Source organism: Oncorhynchus keta, chromosome 10, assembly GCF_023373465.1.
Source record: "Oncorhynchus keta strain PuntledgeMale-10-30-2019 chromosome 10, Oket_V2, whole genome shotgun sequence".
Taxonomy (NCBI): Eukaryota; Metazoa; Chordata; class Actinopteri; order Salmoniformes; family Salmonidae; genus Oncorhynchus; species Oncorhynchus keta.
The window spans coordinates 65,498,979-65,517,081 of record NC_068430.1 but is presented as its reverse complement, the minus strand read 5'-3'; the positions used below and the strand labels follow the sequence as shown (position 1 = coordinate 65,517,081).

At 42.4% G+C, this 18,103-nt stretch overlaps 1 protein-coding gene across 7 annotated transcripts in view; it reads right to left on the bottom strand.

Moving 5' to 3' along the window:
* Positions 1-15,134: 15,134 nt before the first annotated feature.
* The window catches only part of LOC118389226 (SEC14-like protein 1), a 60,685-nt gene continuing 57,716 nt past the window's right edge, over positions 15,135-18,103 (bottom strand). For all 7 annotated transcript variants that reach the window (XM_052527619.1, XM_052527618.1, XM_052527620.1 and 4 more), the window contains one exon: positions 15,135-18,088. In XM_052527619.1, the coding sequence (XP_052383579.1) occupies positions 17,983-18,088 (106 nt within the window). In that variant the 3' untranslated portion in view covers positions 15,135-17,982. The remainder of the gene's footprint in view (positions 18,089-18,103) is intronic.

Sequence of the window (18,103 nt, the reverse complement as noted above, 5' to 3'; positions counted from 1 at the left end):
GATGGACAAGTACAGAAAGAGGCAACGGTGAGAGATGGGCAAGTACAGAAAGAGGCAACGGTGAGAGATGGGCAAGTACAGAAAGAGGCAATGGTGAGAGATGGACAAGACTCAAAGCAGCTCTCTGCTGTCCCTTGTACTTCTAAGCATGAGGTCTTTCTTCATTACAGACTAACAAAATAAGAGTTTTCCCAAGACTTCGTGAGATTTTGTTGGCTGGATGTATTGAACTGTGCCAACCGCCCTTTCACTGATTTGTTACAGTGTCAAGGTGGTTGTACAGGCATGTTTCTGCTGTGAATCATAAGCCATGTAGAAGGGGCTGTACATACAGCAGCGGGGACTGGTCTGTCAGTGTCCGTGGCTAAACGTCAGTGTCCGTGGCTAAACGTCAGTGTCCGTGGCTAAACGTCAGTGTCCGTGGCTAAACGTCAGTGTCCGTGGCTAAACGTCAGTGTCCGTGGCTAAACGTCAGTGTCCGTGGCTAAACGTCAGTGTCCGTGGCTAAACGTCAGTGTCCGTGGCTAAACGTCAGTGTCCGTGGCTAAACGTCAGTGTCCGTGGCTAAACGCCAGTGTCCGTGGCTAAACGCCAGTGTCCGTGGCTAAACGCCAGTGTCCGTGGCTAAACGTCAGTGTCCGTGGCTAAACGCCAGTGTCCGTGGCTAAACGTCAGTGTCCGTGGCTAAACGTCAGTGTCCGTGGCTAAACGTCAGTGTCCGTGGCTAAACGTCAGTGTCCGTGGCTAAACGTCAGTGTCCGTGGCTAAATGTCAGTGTCCGTGGCTAAATGTCAGTGTCCATGGCTAAATGTCAGTGATAAATTCATGAGGGCAGTGTGCATGTGTTAGGCAGAAGACGGCGAGTGTGTGTGAGTGTTTTGCGCTGGAGAGGTGTTTTGCGTGTGTGTGCATGTGTGGATAGGGACCAGACTTGAGGTGGGAGTGAGTGATTTGTGTGGGCTGTGACTAACACAGGAGAGTGGGAAGGTATGGATGGCACAGAGCTGACTTATGGACACACATCGTGGGAGAGGAAGACGAGGGGTTATTGGACAGCTGAAAAGAAAAGCATTAACACCCAGAGCTGCATCGCTCTGAGGTGAACAGTTGGACACAGCAAACCGGAAACATCAATGAAACGGAACATTTAGTCTCAACAGAAGTTAGAACAGACCGATTGAGACATGTCAGAGTGAGATTTAGTAAATTGAACTAAATGTAAACATTAGTGTTCTGAGTATAACAGTAAATACGTCAGTTAAACCGAAACATCTCCAATGCCAAAGTGGCCAGACCCTGACCAGAGGTAGCTGGCTGCGGTAGCCGGCTGACGTAGCAGGGGGGGCTGCTGGGTCGTCTCCAGGCGCTGCATGGCCTCCAGCAGATAGGTAGTCTCCCTGAAGGCCAGGAACCCTGAGATGTAGGGGGCGGTCAGTGTCACCGGCCACTGACTGTCCTCATACAGCAGCTGGTAGTGGACACAGGGAACAGACAGCAGAGAACACCAGTATAAACGTATGCCTGTGTTCTATCTAATGCAGCGCCTTCAGAAAGTATTCAACCTCCTCAACGTATTCCACATGTTGTGGTGTTACAGCCGGAATTTTAAATAATAATAATTCTCACCCATCTACACACAACACCCCATAATGACAAATTGAAAACATGTTATTAAATCAAATCACATTTTATTTGTCACATACACATGGTTAGCAGATGTTAATGCAAGTGTAGCGAAATGATTGTGCTTCTACTTCCGACAACGCAGTAATAACCAAAGAGTAATCTAACCTAACAATTCCACAACTACTACCTTACGCACACAAGTATAAAGGGATGAAGAATATGTACATAAAGATATATGAATGAGTGATGGTACAGAACGGCATAGGCAAGATGCAGTAGATGGTATCGAGGACAGTATATACATATGAGATGAGTAATGTAGGGTATGTAAACATTATATTAAGTGGCAATGTTTAAAGTGGCTAGTGATACATTTACATCAATTTCCATTATTAAAGTGGCTGGAGTTGAGTCAGTATGCTGGCAGCAGCCACTCACTGTTAGTGGTGGCTGTTTAACAGTCTGATGGCCTTGAGATATACTGAAAAACAGCTTCTCTCGGTCCCAGCTTTGATGCACCTGTACTGACCTCGCCTTCTGGATGATAGCGGGTTGAACAGGCAGTGGCTCGGGTGGTTGTTGTCCTTGATGATCTTTATGGCCTTCCTGTGACATTGCGTGGTGTAGGTGTCCTGGAGGGCAGGTAGTTTGCCCCCGGTGATGCATTGTGCAGACCTCACTACCCTCTGGAGAGCCTTACGGTTGTGGGCGTAGCAGTTGCCGTAGCAGGTGGTGATAGAGCCCGACAGGATGCTCTCGATTTAGCATCTGTAAAAGTTTGTGAGTGCTTTTGGTGACGAGCCAAATTTCTTCAGCCTCCTGAAGTTGAAATACAGAAATATCTCATTTCCTTAAGTATTCACACCCAATACTTTGTTGAAGCAAACAATTCAAGTGCTTAAATTGGATGTTGATCATTGCTAGACAACCATTTTCAGTTCACATGGGATGATTACACTGAACAACAAAATAAAGGAAATATTGAATGATCCATCGCATCTCCCAAAAACCTTTACAATATACATCTGTAAAATGATAGTCTAGAAACTAAAGCTTTGGTTGTCTTTAGAGGTCGACCGATTAAGATTTTTCAACACCGATACCGATTATTGAAGGACCACCAAAAAAGGTCGATGCCGATTAAATCGGCCGATTTTTAAAAATGTGTATTTGTAATTATGACAATTACGACAATACTGAATGAACACTTATTTTACCTTAATATAATACATCAATAAATTAATATAATACATCAATAAATATCAATTTAGCCTCAAATAAATAATGAAACATTGACCATTTGATTTAAATAATGCAAAAACAAAGTGTTGGAGAAGAAAGTAAAAGTGCAATATGGGCCATGTGAAAAAGCTAACGTTTAAGTTCCTTGCTCAGAACATGAGAACATATGAAAGCTGGTGGTTCCTTTTAGCAGGAGACTTCAATATTCCAAGGTAAGAGGTTTTAGGTTGTAGTTATTATAGTATTTATAGGACAATTTATCTCTATACCATTTGTATTTCATATACCTTTGACTATTGGATGTTCTTATAGGCACTTTAGTATTGCCAGTGTAACAGTATGGCTGCCCTCCCTCTCCTCGCCCCTAAATGGACTCGAACCAGGAACACATCAACAACAGCCACCCTCGAAGCAGCGTTACCCATCGCTCCACAAAATATGTGGTCCTTGCAGAGCAAGGGGAACAACTACTCCAAGTCTCAGAGCGAGTGACGTTTGAAACGCTATTAGTGCGCACCCTGCCTACTAGCTAGCCATTTCACATCGGTTACACCAGCCTAATCTCGGGATTTGATAGTCTTGAAGTCATAAACAGCTCAATGCTTGAAGCACAGTGAAGAGCTGCTGGCAAACGCATGAAAGTGCTGTTTGAATGAATGCTTACGAGCCTGCTGGTGCCGACCAGCGCACAGTCAGACTGCTCTATCAAATATCAAATCATAGACAGAATTATAACATACAGAAATACGAGCCTTTGGTCATTAATATGGTAGAATCCGGAAACTATCATATTAAAAACAAAACCTTTATTATTTCAGTGAAATACGGAACCGTATATGCAACGGCCCAAACTGTTGCATAAACCCTGACTCTGCGTGCAATGAACACAAGAGAAGTGACACAATTTCACCTGGTTAATATTGCCTGCTAACCTGGATTTATTTTAGATAAATATGCAGGCTTAAAAATATATACTTCTGTGTATTGATTTTAAGAAAGGCATTGATATTTATGGTTAGGTACAGTGGTGCAACGATTGTGCTTTTTTCCGCAAATGCGCTTTTGTTAAATCATCTCCCATTTGGTGAAGTTTGCCCTCTTTGTCAGGAAGAAAGTGTCTTCACACAGTTCGCAACGAGCCAGGCGGCCCAAACTGCTGCATATACCCTGACTCTGTTGCAAGAGAAGTGACACAATTTACCTAGTTAAAAGAAAATCATGTTTGCAGGCAATATTAACTAAATATGCAGGTTTAAAAATATATACTTGTATTGATTTTAAGAAAGGCATTGATGTTTATGGTTAGGTACACGTTGGAACAACGACAGTCCTTTTTCCGCGAATGCGCAATGCATCGATTATATGCAACGCAGGACACGCTAGGTAAACTAGTAGTATCATCAACCATGTGTAGTTAACTAGGTTATGATTGATTGATTGTTTTTTATAAGATATAAGTATAATGCTAGCCTGGCTTCTTACTGCATTCGCTTAAGGCAAACAGGCTCCTCGTGGAGTGCAATGAGAGGCAGGTGGTTAGAGCGTTGGACTAGTTAACAGTAAGGTTGCAAGATTGAATCCCCGAGCTGACAAGGTAAAAATCTGTCGTTCTGCCCCTGGACAAGGCAGTTAAACCACCGTTCCTAGGCTGTCATTGAAAATAAGAATGTGTTCTCAACTGACTTGCCTCATTAAAAAAAAGGTGTTTATTTAATTAATTTATATATATTTTTTAAAAATCGGCCAGATTGGTGTCCAAAAATAACGATTTCCGATTGTTATGAAAACATGAAATCGGCCCTAATTAACCGGCCATTCCGATTAATCAGTCGACCTCTAGTTGTCTTCCTCTCAGGCTTCCATGTCCTCTCCCTGGATCTCCTCAATGTCCACGTCTTGAACATCAGACTGAGGCCTCATCTTCACTGTCACTTTACAACCTTTTTGAGGATGGCTTGTTGTCAGCCTCAAAAAGCCTCAAATTTGCCCCGATGGCCACCAATTTTTCAACCCAGACAGTGTAGTAGTGTGGGCTCAATAGCATCTCAGTGTGCAAGATTTTGAGAATCAGATGTACATGTGATGGAAGAATGCACTGTGCATGCAAAGGGTTGCAATTCCTTTTAATTGGGGATAAAATTGCCTCATGTGTATCCCACAAAAAAGGTTCACTGTTATAAGCATAACAGTTGTTATGCTTATTATTAAGCATATCAACTGTTATAAGGTTCACTGTAATCATCACAAATCTAAATATGTTATATTTCAGATTCTTCAAAGTAGCCACCCTTTGCATTGACGAAAGTTTTGCACACGCTTGGCATTCTCTCAACCAGCTTCATGAGGTACACATGGAATGCATTTCAATTAACAGGTGTGCCGTGTTAAAAGTTAATTTGTGGAATTTCTTTCCTTAATGTGCTTGAGACAATCAGATGTGTTTTGACAAGGTAGGGTGGCATACAGAAGACAGCCATATACAAAGTCCATTTTATGGCAAGAACAGCTCAAATAAGCAAAGAGAAACTACTTTACATCATTACTTTAAGACATGAAGGTCAGTCAATGCAGTCGCAAAAACCATCAAGCGCTATGATGAAACTGGCTCTCATGAGGACAGGAAAGGAAGACCAAGAGTTACCTCTGCTGCAGAGGATAAGTTCATTAGAGTTGCCAGCCTCAGAAATTGCATCCCAAATAAATGCTTCAGAGTTCAAGTAACAGACACATCAACATAAACTGTTCAGAGGAGACTGAGTGAATCAGGCCTTCATGGTCGAATTGAAACCACTGCTAAAGGACACACATTCTAAGAAGAGAGTAGCTTGGGCAAGAAACACGATCAATGGACATTAGACCGGTGGAAATCTGTCCTTTAGTCTGATGAGTCCAAATCAATTTTTCGGTTCCAACCGCCGTGTCTTTGTGAGACGCAGAGTAGGTGAACGGATGATCTCCACATGAGTGGTTCCCACCGTGAAGCATGGAGGAGGTGTGATGGTGCTTTGCTGGTGACACGGTCTGGGATTTATTTAGAATTCAAGGCACACTTAACCAGGTTGGCTACCACAGCATTCTGCAGCGATACATCATCCAATCTGCTTAGCGCTTAGTGGGACTATCATTTGTTTTTCAACAGGACAATGACCCAAAACACACCTCCAGGCTGTGTAAGGGCTATTTGACCAAGGAGAGTGATGGAGTGTTGCATCAGATAACCTGGCCTCCACAATCACCCAACCTCAACCCAATTGAGATGGTTTGGGATGAGTTAGACCGCCGAGTGAAGGAAAAGCAGCCAACAAGTGCTCAGCATATGTGGGAACTCCTTCAAGACTGTTGGAAAAGCATTTCTCAAGAAGATGGTTGAGAGAATGCCAAGAGTGTGCAAAGCTGTCATCAAGGCAAAGGGTAGCTACTTAGAAAAATCTAAAATCTATTTAGATTTGTTTAACACTGTCATGGTTATTACATGATTCCATATGTATTATTTTATAGTGTATTCACTATTATTCCACATTGTAGAAAATTGAAAAAAAATAACAAAAACCCTTGAATGAGTAGGTGTGTCCAAACTTTTGATGGGTACTATATAAACAAAGAAAGAGAAACGCTTGTGCACGGCTGTTTTTTTCTCTCCAGAAACTAGCATTAAAAAACAAGAGTATATACAGTATATATACAGTGCCACACCCTGAAAAAATATAGGTGACCGACCTTGACTTAAGTGCTTTACAATCAGTTCAAATATGAAAAGTAAATAAACACTAAAGTCAGGGTCGGTCACCTGTCTTTTTTTCAGTGTGGTTTTTATAAATATAAATATGTAATTTCACAGAACTATCCCTTTAAAGCCACACTGATTCTGGTGCAAAACATAATGTCTCTGTTGGTCTTGAGAGGTAGAGACGCGAGTCTGTGTTTCGAAGTCAATACTGTACTCAGTGTACTGCATACTCACTTAAAAGGGGATGTGATTGATCAAATGTTATTTCCCTCTCTTGTGTGTGTGGTCTTTCTAGATGTCTCAGGAGGGCCTTGAGTTTAACCCAGAATATCTTTCCACTGACCTGCACAACTCTCGCTACAGTGTTCTGGCTTTTACTTATTTTGACAAAGTTGGGTCTCAAGTAAAACATTTAGTTAATCATTGAACAGAGATATATATCTTGGTCCCCAGTGATGGATCCATTGGAGCGGACGGTATCTACCTGAAGTCGATGACAAAGTCTGGGATTTTTCCTCATTCTTTTGCGACTTGTCGTGTTACACAGGGGGAGTTATTTTTTAAAATGAAAAATTAAATCTAGTGTTTAAGTCTACCAAAAGGTTTATAGATGGTCCTGAGTCCTGGAATTTAGTTACCCTGCTTTAGTAAGAACATTATGATACAATAAAAATTAATCGGAATATACAGTATATATTTTTTTTAATATTAATGTCATCTTGGGGGTGAATTTTTTTAAATGAGGCATTTTAATTGATGCGGTAATGCAATAAATAATGCAAATATTTATTGATTGATGGAGGCGTTTTGGTGTATTTGATATGTCCCCAGGGAAGACATGTGGAGAGAGTTAGTCTGTTGTTGTTGGAAATTCCATCATCAGAGTCATTCTTGAATTACGTTGGCTTTTGGGCATGGGGGGGTACCTTAATAAGCATCTCAACAATAGACGGGCTTGATAAAATTCCATTATATAATTTGTGCAAACAATCCTTCAAAAACACAGAGAGGATACATTTCTTCTGAAATTCGTCAGAAAACTAAATACTGATGTTGACATACTTTCAAAGATTGAAGAATGTATGTGTGGTTTGGTAAGAGCAATGTTTGAGGAAAAAGAACTCATAAAAAGCCTTGTAGAAGTGAGGAATGACATGGTGCTCACAGATCTGGGTGGGGAAGTCTTGCTGACGCATTATTAGATTGCCTTTAGTTTACAGCGCTCGTTGGACCACAGCTGGTATGGCACATTTTGCTCTTTCTCCCTCACCAGTTATTTGTTCCAATTTTTAGATCAGGTTTATCGGAAGATATGAATCTCTTACAGAGGCTCAGAAATATGTTTTTATGGCATTATGGTTAACCAGGAAATTATAGGGTTCAATATATACTATGATGAGCTTTGTGATAAATACTTTGGCCGGGATATTCATTATTACACATTGCTTTGTTCAGCTGACCTATGGTTGATTCGCTCCGATTTTGTTTTCGGGTCTCTACATCCAATTGTGCCAAACATCGTATCCACATTGATGGCTTCTACTGCAAGCCTGTTCAACCGCTCCACTGAAATTGCTTCTGCCTTTTCCCAACGCCTCAGAAAGTCATGTGGAGACATGTTAGCGATAAACCCTCCATTTCGGGTAACAATACCCTCCTGGTAAAATGGCTGGCTCAGTCTGACCTCCTTGGTCATGACAAGATCAGAGCATTTGTGTCACATGGGGTTACAAATGTTGTCAAGGAGGCCATTTACCGTGGTGTTGAGTTTGCCACTGTTCCAAGACCAATTTGACAATCTTCTCCAGCTGGAAGAAGGAGGAGCCAAGGTTTTAGACATTGGCAGTTTCAATAGAGGGATCTTCCTTCAGGGCTTGCAGGAAGTTCTCCACAATGGGGCCTACAAGTTCAACATGCAGAAGCACTCTAGACTGCAAGGAGACCATTCCATGAAGCCACTGGACAGGGCCGTCTACTGGATCAAGTTCGTCATGAGACACAAAGAAGCTGCTGATTTGCGCTCAGAGTCCCACAGGATACCATGATACAGCTACCACTCAGTGGATGGCATCACCATGTTGTTGGCAATGGTGCTCCTCTTCCTCCTGCCTAATGCAGCTATAGTAAAATACTGTTGCTGCAGGTTGTTGGAAAATAAAAATGTATCATCATATTGTACTCATAAGTAAAAGTTATTATTTCTGAGAGCTTCAAGTATTTGTGACTAACTTGATGGGAAATGGGTATATCACAAGTGTATATTTTGTTTAAGAAATTGTGTTGATTTATTTCACATTGTCGGAGTACTCCTGCTAAAATGCCCGTCCTTGTCAGAATTTTAATTTAGTATTTTACTATCTTCTACGTTAATTGTCATGTGAATGTCACATAAATTACTATGATTCAGAAAATTACTCAGATATTCATCCTTGGATATTCAAAACTATTTTAAACTTCAAGCAGCCAATTTGTAAAAATTCATTGTGGCTCTTGACTATTCTGAAATTGTTTGGGCGGATGATGCAAAAACCACTGTGTTGTGAATTAATCCAGTAAAAACCAATGGGAGAGACTCTGGGTAAATGATTGTGTCTGCACTGACTGGGGGACATTTAATTAGTCTTAGTATAATAAGATTACAACAAAATTGGTCCATATATCAACAAAACAAGCTGGCAAATATCATTAATTATGATGGGTTGTGTTTCAGAATGTGTTGACAGCCCTTGATGGAGAATTAGGGTCGGGTCCAATAGAGGGAGCGGAACGGTTAAGAATGAAAAATAGAGGCAATGAAAAGTTGAGGCAAGACTCATGGTCACAAACTGCTAGGATGACTGAACAGACATGGCCTGTGTGTCAATACCTTCAAGTCACTTCCTTTCCTTGTCTCCTTTCTTTGATCCACACTAATGCAGAAGAGCTATTCAGGTGAAATACAAAAAGAACACCATCTTTCTTTCATCTAGTATGCTCAAACAGTGCCTATGAGTCAAGAGGAGAAAAGGAAACCACTTTATAGTACTAAGACGCAGCCCATGGTTAGCATGAGTGTCGAAATGGTCTGTTTGGGCTTTATAGAATTAGGATGCAGCCAATGGTTAGAATTTGCATAGAAATGGTCAGCTGAAAAGAGTCAGTGCCTTACCTCTATGTCTGGGTAGCTGAGCACCACTAGCTGGGCACAAGCGTTGACGTCATCTCCTTCGATGAACGACAGGTCCACTCCTCCAACCCGGTGAAGTCTGGACATCTCTGCCAATCCTGTGTGTCCTCCTCCACCACCTGCTGCCTCCGGCTGGCCGGTTCACTAGGAGAGAGAGAGAGAGAGAGAGAGGAGCAAAAACAACAAAGGGTTAGGGCCAAGGGGGAAGAGGTTGGGAGAACATTTGGACCAGCCAACAGATGAAGACTTCTACTAGTAAGGAGGCATTCTACAGCACCGGTCCCCCTACACCATCTGCTTGGCTTCTACATCTCTAGTGTCAGACACAAATCTACCAAGGAGGCGGCGCTGGGAAAAGGGACATGATACCATTATCAGTGACGGTCACAATAGATTCACAAGTCAACGGCTGATAGCTGATACTGGCAGCATTCCTGTTGGCAGGGAACTTTTCTCTTGCGGAAAGGTCTCACCTCACCTGCCCAGTTGCTGTGTCCCTCACCTGGTGTCATAGGGAAACTTACTGCTGTTCTCCCAAGACAACCCTACCTGAACCTCACAAGGGCTATCCAGTATCGAACAAGAATAACTAGGCTTACATTCAAGACCTTTTACATGGTTATGTGGTTGATATGTGATATTCAACCATAGGGTTTAAAATACCAACTTGTGCAGGGCTGGTTCCAAGCCAGAAACTCAGTCTGGGTCTCAACTTACTGTTGAGAGCAAGAATAGTAGAATACACAAGGTGCAATTTCTACATTTGGTTGTGCATCAGCAGTTTTTCTCTTGTTCTGTCTGTCCCCCAGGGGCGCTGACCTCCAGGAGGCCCCCTTTGTTCTGTCTGTCCCCCAGGGGAGCTGACCTCCAGGAGGCCCCCTTTGTTCTGTCCGTCACCCAGGGGCGCTGACCTCCAGGAGGCCCCCTTTGTTCTGTCTGTCCCCCAGGGGCGCTGACCTCCAGGAGGCCCCCTTTGTTCTGTCTGTCCCCCAGGGGCGCTGACCTCCAGGAGGCCCCCTTTGTTCTGTCCGTCACCCAGGGGCGCTGACCTCCAGGAGGCCCCCTTTATTCTGTCCGTCACCCAGGGGCGCTGACCTCCAGGACGCCCCCTTTGTTCTGTCCGTCACCCAGGGGCGCTGACCTCCAGGAGGCCCCCTTTGTTCTGTCTGTCCCCCAGGGGCGCTGACCTCCAGGAGGCCCCCTTTGATTTTGTTAGTCACTCTCACTCAGTTACCATTAACATGGCATAAGTCATGTAGGAAATGAGCTTTAAAAATGTCCCCCTTGTAAACTGAGTAAATGTGGATATTGAATTGACCACTTCAACATGGTTTTGTGGCACAGTCGATGCCACTGTCTCACTACACTACAATCAGACGGGGAAATCAGATTTACATTTTTATGATACCTATAATTGTAAGCCAGGTGGTTCGAGCCCTGAACGCTGATTAGCTGAAATCACTGTTTACTGTTCTAATATCGTTGGTAACCAGTTTATAATAGCAATAAAGCATCTTGGGGTTTGTGGTATTTGGCCAACATATGCATCGTTTTCCTACCAACAGGTTTCTGTGCCAATGCACCACACACAACCAATAAGCAATGCGTAACTGCATACCGATTATCGACTTCCTCTTGGTTTACGTTTTCAACACTAGTCAAATAGAGTACAGTCAACCTGGACAAACATAAAATAGATCCCTCCCTACTCAGTATCAACGGCTTGGCTTGACAATCTATGAATGTCATTACATTTGTGGGTGTTTTGTATCAAATGTCTCTTGCCATTGATTGAATGGCCAGTGTGCAGTTTGGATGCTGGATTTATATTTGAGTGGAGTGGATGAACGTGCGCAGGTAGGTTACATGACACTTTTGACGTAGACTAATCAGATTAAAACATCGTGACTAGTTATGTTTCTGACACACAAAGAAAGGTAATACATTTTAAAAGTTAAGTGACAAATATGTCGGCTATATTGAAGCCTTGGGTTCTAGATCGAGGAATATCCGCTCGTGTCGGAAAGGAGGCAGAACGTGCGTTAAATTTCGCGGAATAACAAGGCCTGCTGGGAGTATAGGGCTATGTGACTTCACTATATAGGAAGACTTCGGGGAATGATGATCTGCAACAGACAGTGCATCAGAAGTACAAATACAGCCGGACTGTCCTGTACTCTGCTTTCTAGATTTTATCATCTGAGAGTAGACACACAATTGATCCAAATGGAATTAAACATTCAAATAAACAGGGCTTTTGCCCCATTATTTCAATTGCATGTTCATTCCAATTGACAGTCTATAGGAGAACTGTACTGACTTGAAAACAATAATGTCCCTAAGACTTTACAAATTGAATTAACTGTATAACGGATAAACCATGTTGAAATGTAAAACGAGCCAGCAAAAAAACAACAATCATAATGTTAGAATGTTATTAAACTTGCACCCCAATAATACTAAACCTGTGTACAACACCTAGCAACCTCACCAAGAGACTTTAGTGTTTTAGTATTGTAGCGAACAGTGGAGCAGGGAATTACAACTAAGATCGCTGGCGTGAAAGACAAACATCGTGCCAAAAGGGTTAACCCAGTTGCTGGGAATTGTAACGTGGCTCATATAGTGAGGTTTTCTACACTGCCCCCTCCATACTTGAAGGCACGTCGCTGTGCTTCGACAACTCAGCCACCGAGCACATCCGAACCGTGCGTTCCCTCCATCCCACTTCTAACAATGTTTCTTAAACAGAAGCAAACGGGGATAAACATATTTGAATTTGTCCAACAAACGCTTGCAACTGTTGGGACTAATGATTACATCCAATATAAGCTTGATACAGGCAAGAGTGCGCAAGGGGCAGTATTGAATGTCACTGTCACCTCAAATGTATCTATCAGCCTGTGTGCACCTACGTTAACTTTCATTCACAGGCTAGGTTGTAGCAACATGATGGGTATAGGGACAATTTGAGCATAAAGTAGTTGCCTAAACATGTCGCTTGTTACATTGAACTGGGTGAATGGAATTTGAATGACATTCATCCAATATGCTTTAATAGAAAAATAAGGTCATGCTTAGGAAAATAAAATCATCCTCTCTCATCTTGAACGGCACTTACGGTCAATACTCCATGTGCCAAACAACTGCTCTGCCTCTTGTAATGTCTGGCTTGATTTATACTAACTAGCTAGAAAGCACTGTAGCTACCAAGAGGCTGGCAAATGATGTGAGCTTGCTAGATAGCTAGCTGTCACACCTGTCTGTGGTGTTCTACAATCTGACACAGGTGAGGTGGAGCAGCGCGTGCTCCTTTCCACTGCGAGTAGCTGTGGAATACAGTTGACATATAGCCATTCTATTTCTTCTTGAGGAAGAATAGACATGTAGTTATTCGAAAGGAACAAGCAGAAGTGTCAAATTATTGCAGCGAATATCTTCTTTTTGTGTACCACTGACGTTCAAAAATAACGTTTGTACCACAGACAGGAGAAACTCGAGACACTTGACAGGGACTATAAATCTGAAACATTCGTTTTCTTATCACCAAATATGGTAGTGAGAGGAAGTACAGTCGCGGGTAGTGGAAGAGGATGGAACTAGGTGAAACTGGGCCGAATTCTCTCTTCTTTCGAAACATCTGCTCTCAATACATTTATGTTCGCAAAACTATAATATGTTACGAACACAGTGCACTAAGTTTTATAGACTTGGTGCTTTGCCTAAGTTTAAAAAGGAGTGCAACGTCGAATTGAGTTTGTGCACACACGCACTTCGGAGGAGGCGTTCCCTAACGAAAATATGCAAATACATGTCACAACGCCCCAATAGGATTTCACTACCTCGTGCTTGGCTTTGCCCACTGCGGCTATTGCCCCCACTGTAAACGAGTGTCTTGGGTTAGTTATAAATATCGTTGGTCGTACCTTGTTGTGTTGTTTCGTGACATCTCTCCATGTGGGCAGACCAGAGGCGGAACCAAACAGCGCTTGCCGCGTTCAGAACAACTGGAAACTCAGGAATGTTCGACTTCAGTGCTTTCGAGACAGCTGGAAACTGGTGAAAAAACGAACTCCAACGGGGAAATTTGTTTTGAATGATCATCCAAGTTGGAATTCCAAGTCGGAAACTCGGGCATCTTTCTCGAGCTCCGGCTTTCCGACCGGACGATCACGGACGTTATGATTTTACCTAGTTTTTCCCCCCGGGTTTCCAGTTGTCTTAAACACCAAGTGTCACTAAAAAGTTCACATTTAGCAGTTCCATTGCAGTGGCACTTGTACTGTATTTCAAACACAACTGAGACAGACTCATAACATATGCATTGTACAAAATGTGCAGTTCAAATCCTAAATCCTAACTGTTCAAATCTTAATTTGTCTTTTGGACCTGCATCCTGACTGGTTGCATAACTGCCTGGTACTGCAACTGCTCGGCCTCAGACCGCAAGGCACTACAGAGGGTTGTGCTTATGACCCAGTACATCACTGGGGCCAAGCTTCCTGCCATCCAGGACCTCTATTACCAGGCAGTGTCAGAGGAAGGCCCTAAAAATTGTCAAAGACTCCAGGCACCCTAGTCAGACTGTTCTAACTGCTACCGCACGGCAAACATTACAGGAGCGCCAAGTCTAGGTCCAAAAGGCTTCTGAACAGCTTCTACCCCCAAGCCATGAGACTCATGGACAGCTAATCAAATGGCTACCTAGAAGCTTCTTTTACACTGCAGCTACTCTGTTATCTATGCAGTCACTAACTCTACCTACTACCTTGACTAACATGTACCCCCACACATGGACTCTGTACCGGTACCCCCTGTATATAGCCTCACTATTGTTATGTTACTGTTGCTCTTTATTTGTATTTTTTTTTGATTAAGCAAGCATGTTACTGTAAGGTCTACTACACCGGTTGTATTCGGCACGTGACAAATAAAATGTTGATTTGACTGTGCATATTCTGTTTGATATTTGATGATTGCCACCTACTGGGCATTAGGCAGTAGTACCTTGGACAGCTCCTCAATACCCATACAGTAATTAACTATTTTCATGTTGCCAAGAAATCACTTTCAAATGAGGTTATAGGCTTCAAACAGTCCCTTCGTACATGCTATCTGCTTGTAATTCAGAGATCATCTTCCATTCCAGTCTAAAAACCACAGCGTGCATGTAATCCCGTCCATCCATTGGTTCACCTATTCAACCACTCAATGTTCAACTCTTTCTGCTTATCATTTTGCCTGAGATAGCTCAAGTCACCTACAGATAACAAAACATTGACAGTCAAATTGAGTTTAAACTAAGATTGCTGCGTGCATTGCAGGTTGAAGCCGGATCAAAAGTAGAAAGATATGTTACACAAACAGGACAGCTTTTAATTCTCAGAATTCAAGTTTAATGGTTTGAAAAATTGGAAAGACGCGATTTTATATTAATTTGAAGTTCTTTCTTTAAACATAATTATGAATTTCAAGGGAAATAAAGATATGCAACATTATCGTTGTCTTACAGGAAGGGAGGCTAGATGAGAGAAATGGAGAAATCAGGATATGGTTGGTGACAAACAAGACAGAAATAGCCCTCATATGTAAATGAGTTAAGTAAAAGTGAAGGTTGACAAGTAGAGCAAAGCAGGTTACATAGCAGACACATTTCAGTAGTAGCAGTGACATTATGTTGAGGTCAGTTGAAACTGAAAGGTAACTGAAGACATCGGTCTCTGGTTTAAAACAACAGTGAGCCACTTCTAAAGCACTGTTCCAACTCAGCTAAAGGAAAAACTAACATCGTCTCCTCTCACACGCATGTTGTGTTCAAAGAGGACTGGAACCTTTCTCTAAAGCTTGGTGAACCGTTGAGCACGTTACACATTGTGTTGATATTATGCTACACATTGTGGACATTATGAGTTTCCTTTGATAGAGAGCTGGAAAGTAGGAAACTACGCTAGTCTCTCTCTAGACATGCTTCAAGGTTAAAATGAGTACAGAAGACAATAAGTACAACTATACATCCTCAGTCCTGACATGGGTGACACCCTTACAGACATTTAGTTACTCATTATCCCATTCATTCAATAAGTTAATGAGTTCGTTCTGGACAGCTCTCATTCTGAGCGGGTCCTTTCCCCAGTGAGCAAAGCATTTCATGCTATTCAGTTAGACACACACTGTACATTAGACTGTTCACTTTGACCTTGGGTTTTCGTTATCATCGTTAAAAAAGTAGCATCTCAAAAAGCTGTTAAAAACAGACGTGCTGCTCGCCTGATTGGCCGATAATCCTTGAAGTGAGATCCAACGCCCCATCAACAAACACGTCGTTGGCCCTCAACGTCAAGCAGCAGCATGGTGACTTGTCTTGAGAGCCTCAACTTGTAATGCAAGGCAAAAGCTTATCAAACCTTTGAACAGCCAACAGTAATCGGTAGAGAAGTTCAATATCTCTTTTGTGAGCTTGAAGCTCACAAAATATCCCCTAAAAACACTCAAAAATAGTTTGACAAAAACAAACATGGAAACTAAGACGGAACAGTTTTGTTTCTCGTCGTCTTTGGTGCTTTAGAAGCACAAGGTTGAGGTCCAGAACATTATTTGCATGGGTACGTTGCATTACAATGGAAACATCCTCCACTTCACTCAGTCGAGGCAAAGGGGGTGTCCCCTAACCAAGCAGATATATTTCTTATACACATGGTTAGTTACAAAGGCTAAAATGGTGCTAACAAATGGTTCATGAGTAGTTACTATGGTAACTCCTAAACTAAAATCAACCATATCCCAATATGAACATGCAGCAACCCACTTCACTTTCAATGAAAACTAACAATCCAACCAGCACTAGCCCAGGTACATGTATGCATCAATACATTTCCATGAATGGCGCAGTAGCAAATGATAAGCTTCACCACAAAAAACATTCACTTCCTCCCTCTCTATATCTACCCCTCTATAAAGAATAGCAGTTTGACCTAGACCTGTGACCCTGACAGTTCGGGGCATTCCATTGGCTAGCAAAAGCTCACCTGACCATCAGTAGCACATTCAAACCAATGACCACAACCACACCTAGCTACGGGTCAGGTTCATTCCTGCAGACAGGGACAGATGGGAAACACTCATTTTGGGGTGGAATCTATTCAAATTCAAGTCACAGTAATTGAAATTCAAGAATTTAAACGTAATCATTGGTTAAGTGTCTTGAGCCCAAAAGAGACTGGTAGATGTGTAGATGAATTTGCAAACACATTCAAAATGTGTCAATTCAAATTTCAAAAATAACCTCTGGCAATTTCTTTTGGCTATTTCTCCAAATGAAAGTTCAGCTAAATTAAATGTCTGTCTGTCCATCTAGTCACCCGGGAACTGGAAGGTCACCTATACATTGCACACATAGCACCCATGAGGAAAAACCTCCATACATACAATTTTCATGGTAAATAGAAATGTAATTATTTCAATAGTTGCTATTCGAACTCTGCTTATTGCTTCTAAATGATACCTCGCTACGGCTTTACCCCCAATCCTTACATCAACAATTCACCAGGTAGAGACCAACCCCACTGATGATATGGCAAATACTGTGTTTCTCTGCATGTCATTGCAGGTGTGTTTATGGTTTGTGTCTATACAGTATGTGAGTGTGTGTGTCTTCCTATGTTTGAGCATGTTTTGTCTGCAGGTAACAGCGCATCCCGTTTCTTCAACCTATAAAAAGTGTCCATGTTCTTATGTAACAGCGCATCCAGTATCACCAAAACCTTGGAAGTGTGTGAAGTCTTCTAATGCACATATGTATCGCCGCATCCCGTTTTTATCCAGTCCCACAGCTCCTTAAAGGAGTGTGACAATTGCTTGAACTGGCATTGCGCTCCATGGGTGCGACACTTCCCACACCTACCAAAGTTTCAGCAAGCAGAAAACGTTCTGCCAACGTTCTGTTCAGCAGCCCAGGAGAAAGCTGGGAAGAAATATACATGGACTGCTGCAAGAAAATAGGAGCCCTTTAAATCACAAGTCTTTGTTTTCAGTTTTTCAACCGCCGACATGTTCTTTCTCCTCTGTTGTGCAAGCATGCTTCAGTTCCATATTGTGACTGACTAATAGTAGTACAGGTTTGAGGTGGTTAGGGCGGAAAGTGTAGACTGTGAAGGCTGGAGGAGCTGGGACTTGTAGTTCAGCAGAGGGAGAATTGTAAGTCCTTGGCAGGAGATGTAGTCCTCTACCTGGAGATCATGGAGCTGGACTGGGAGTGGTTAGAGGAGGAGGTAGCGTGGCTGAGCTGGGAGAAACCACTGTGACTCGACTCCAAACTGGTCATAGAGCCCCTGAGAGAAAAAAGG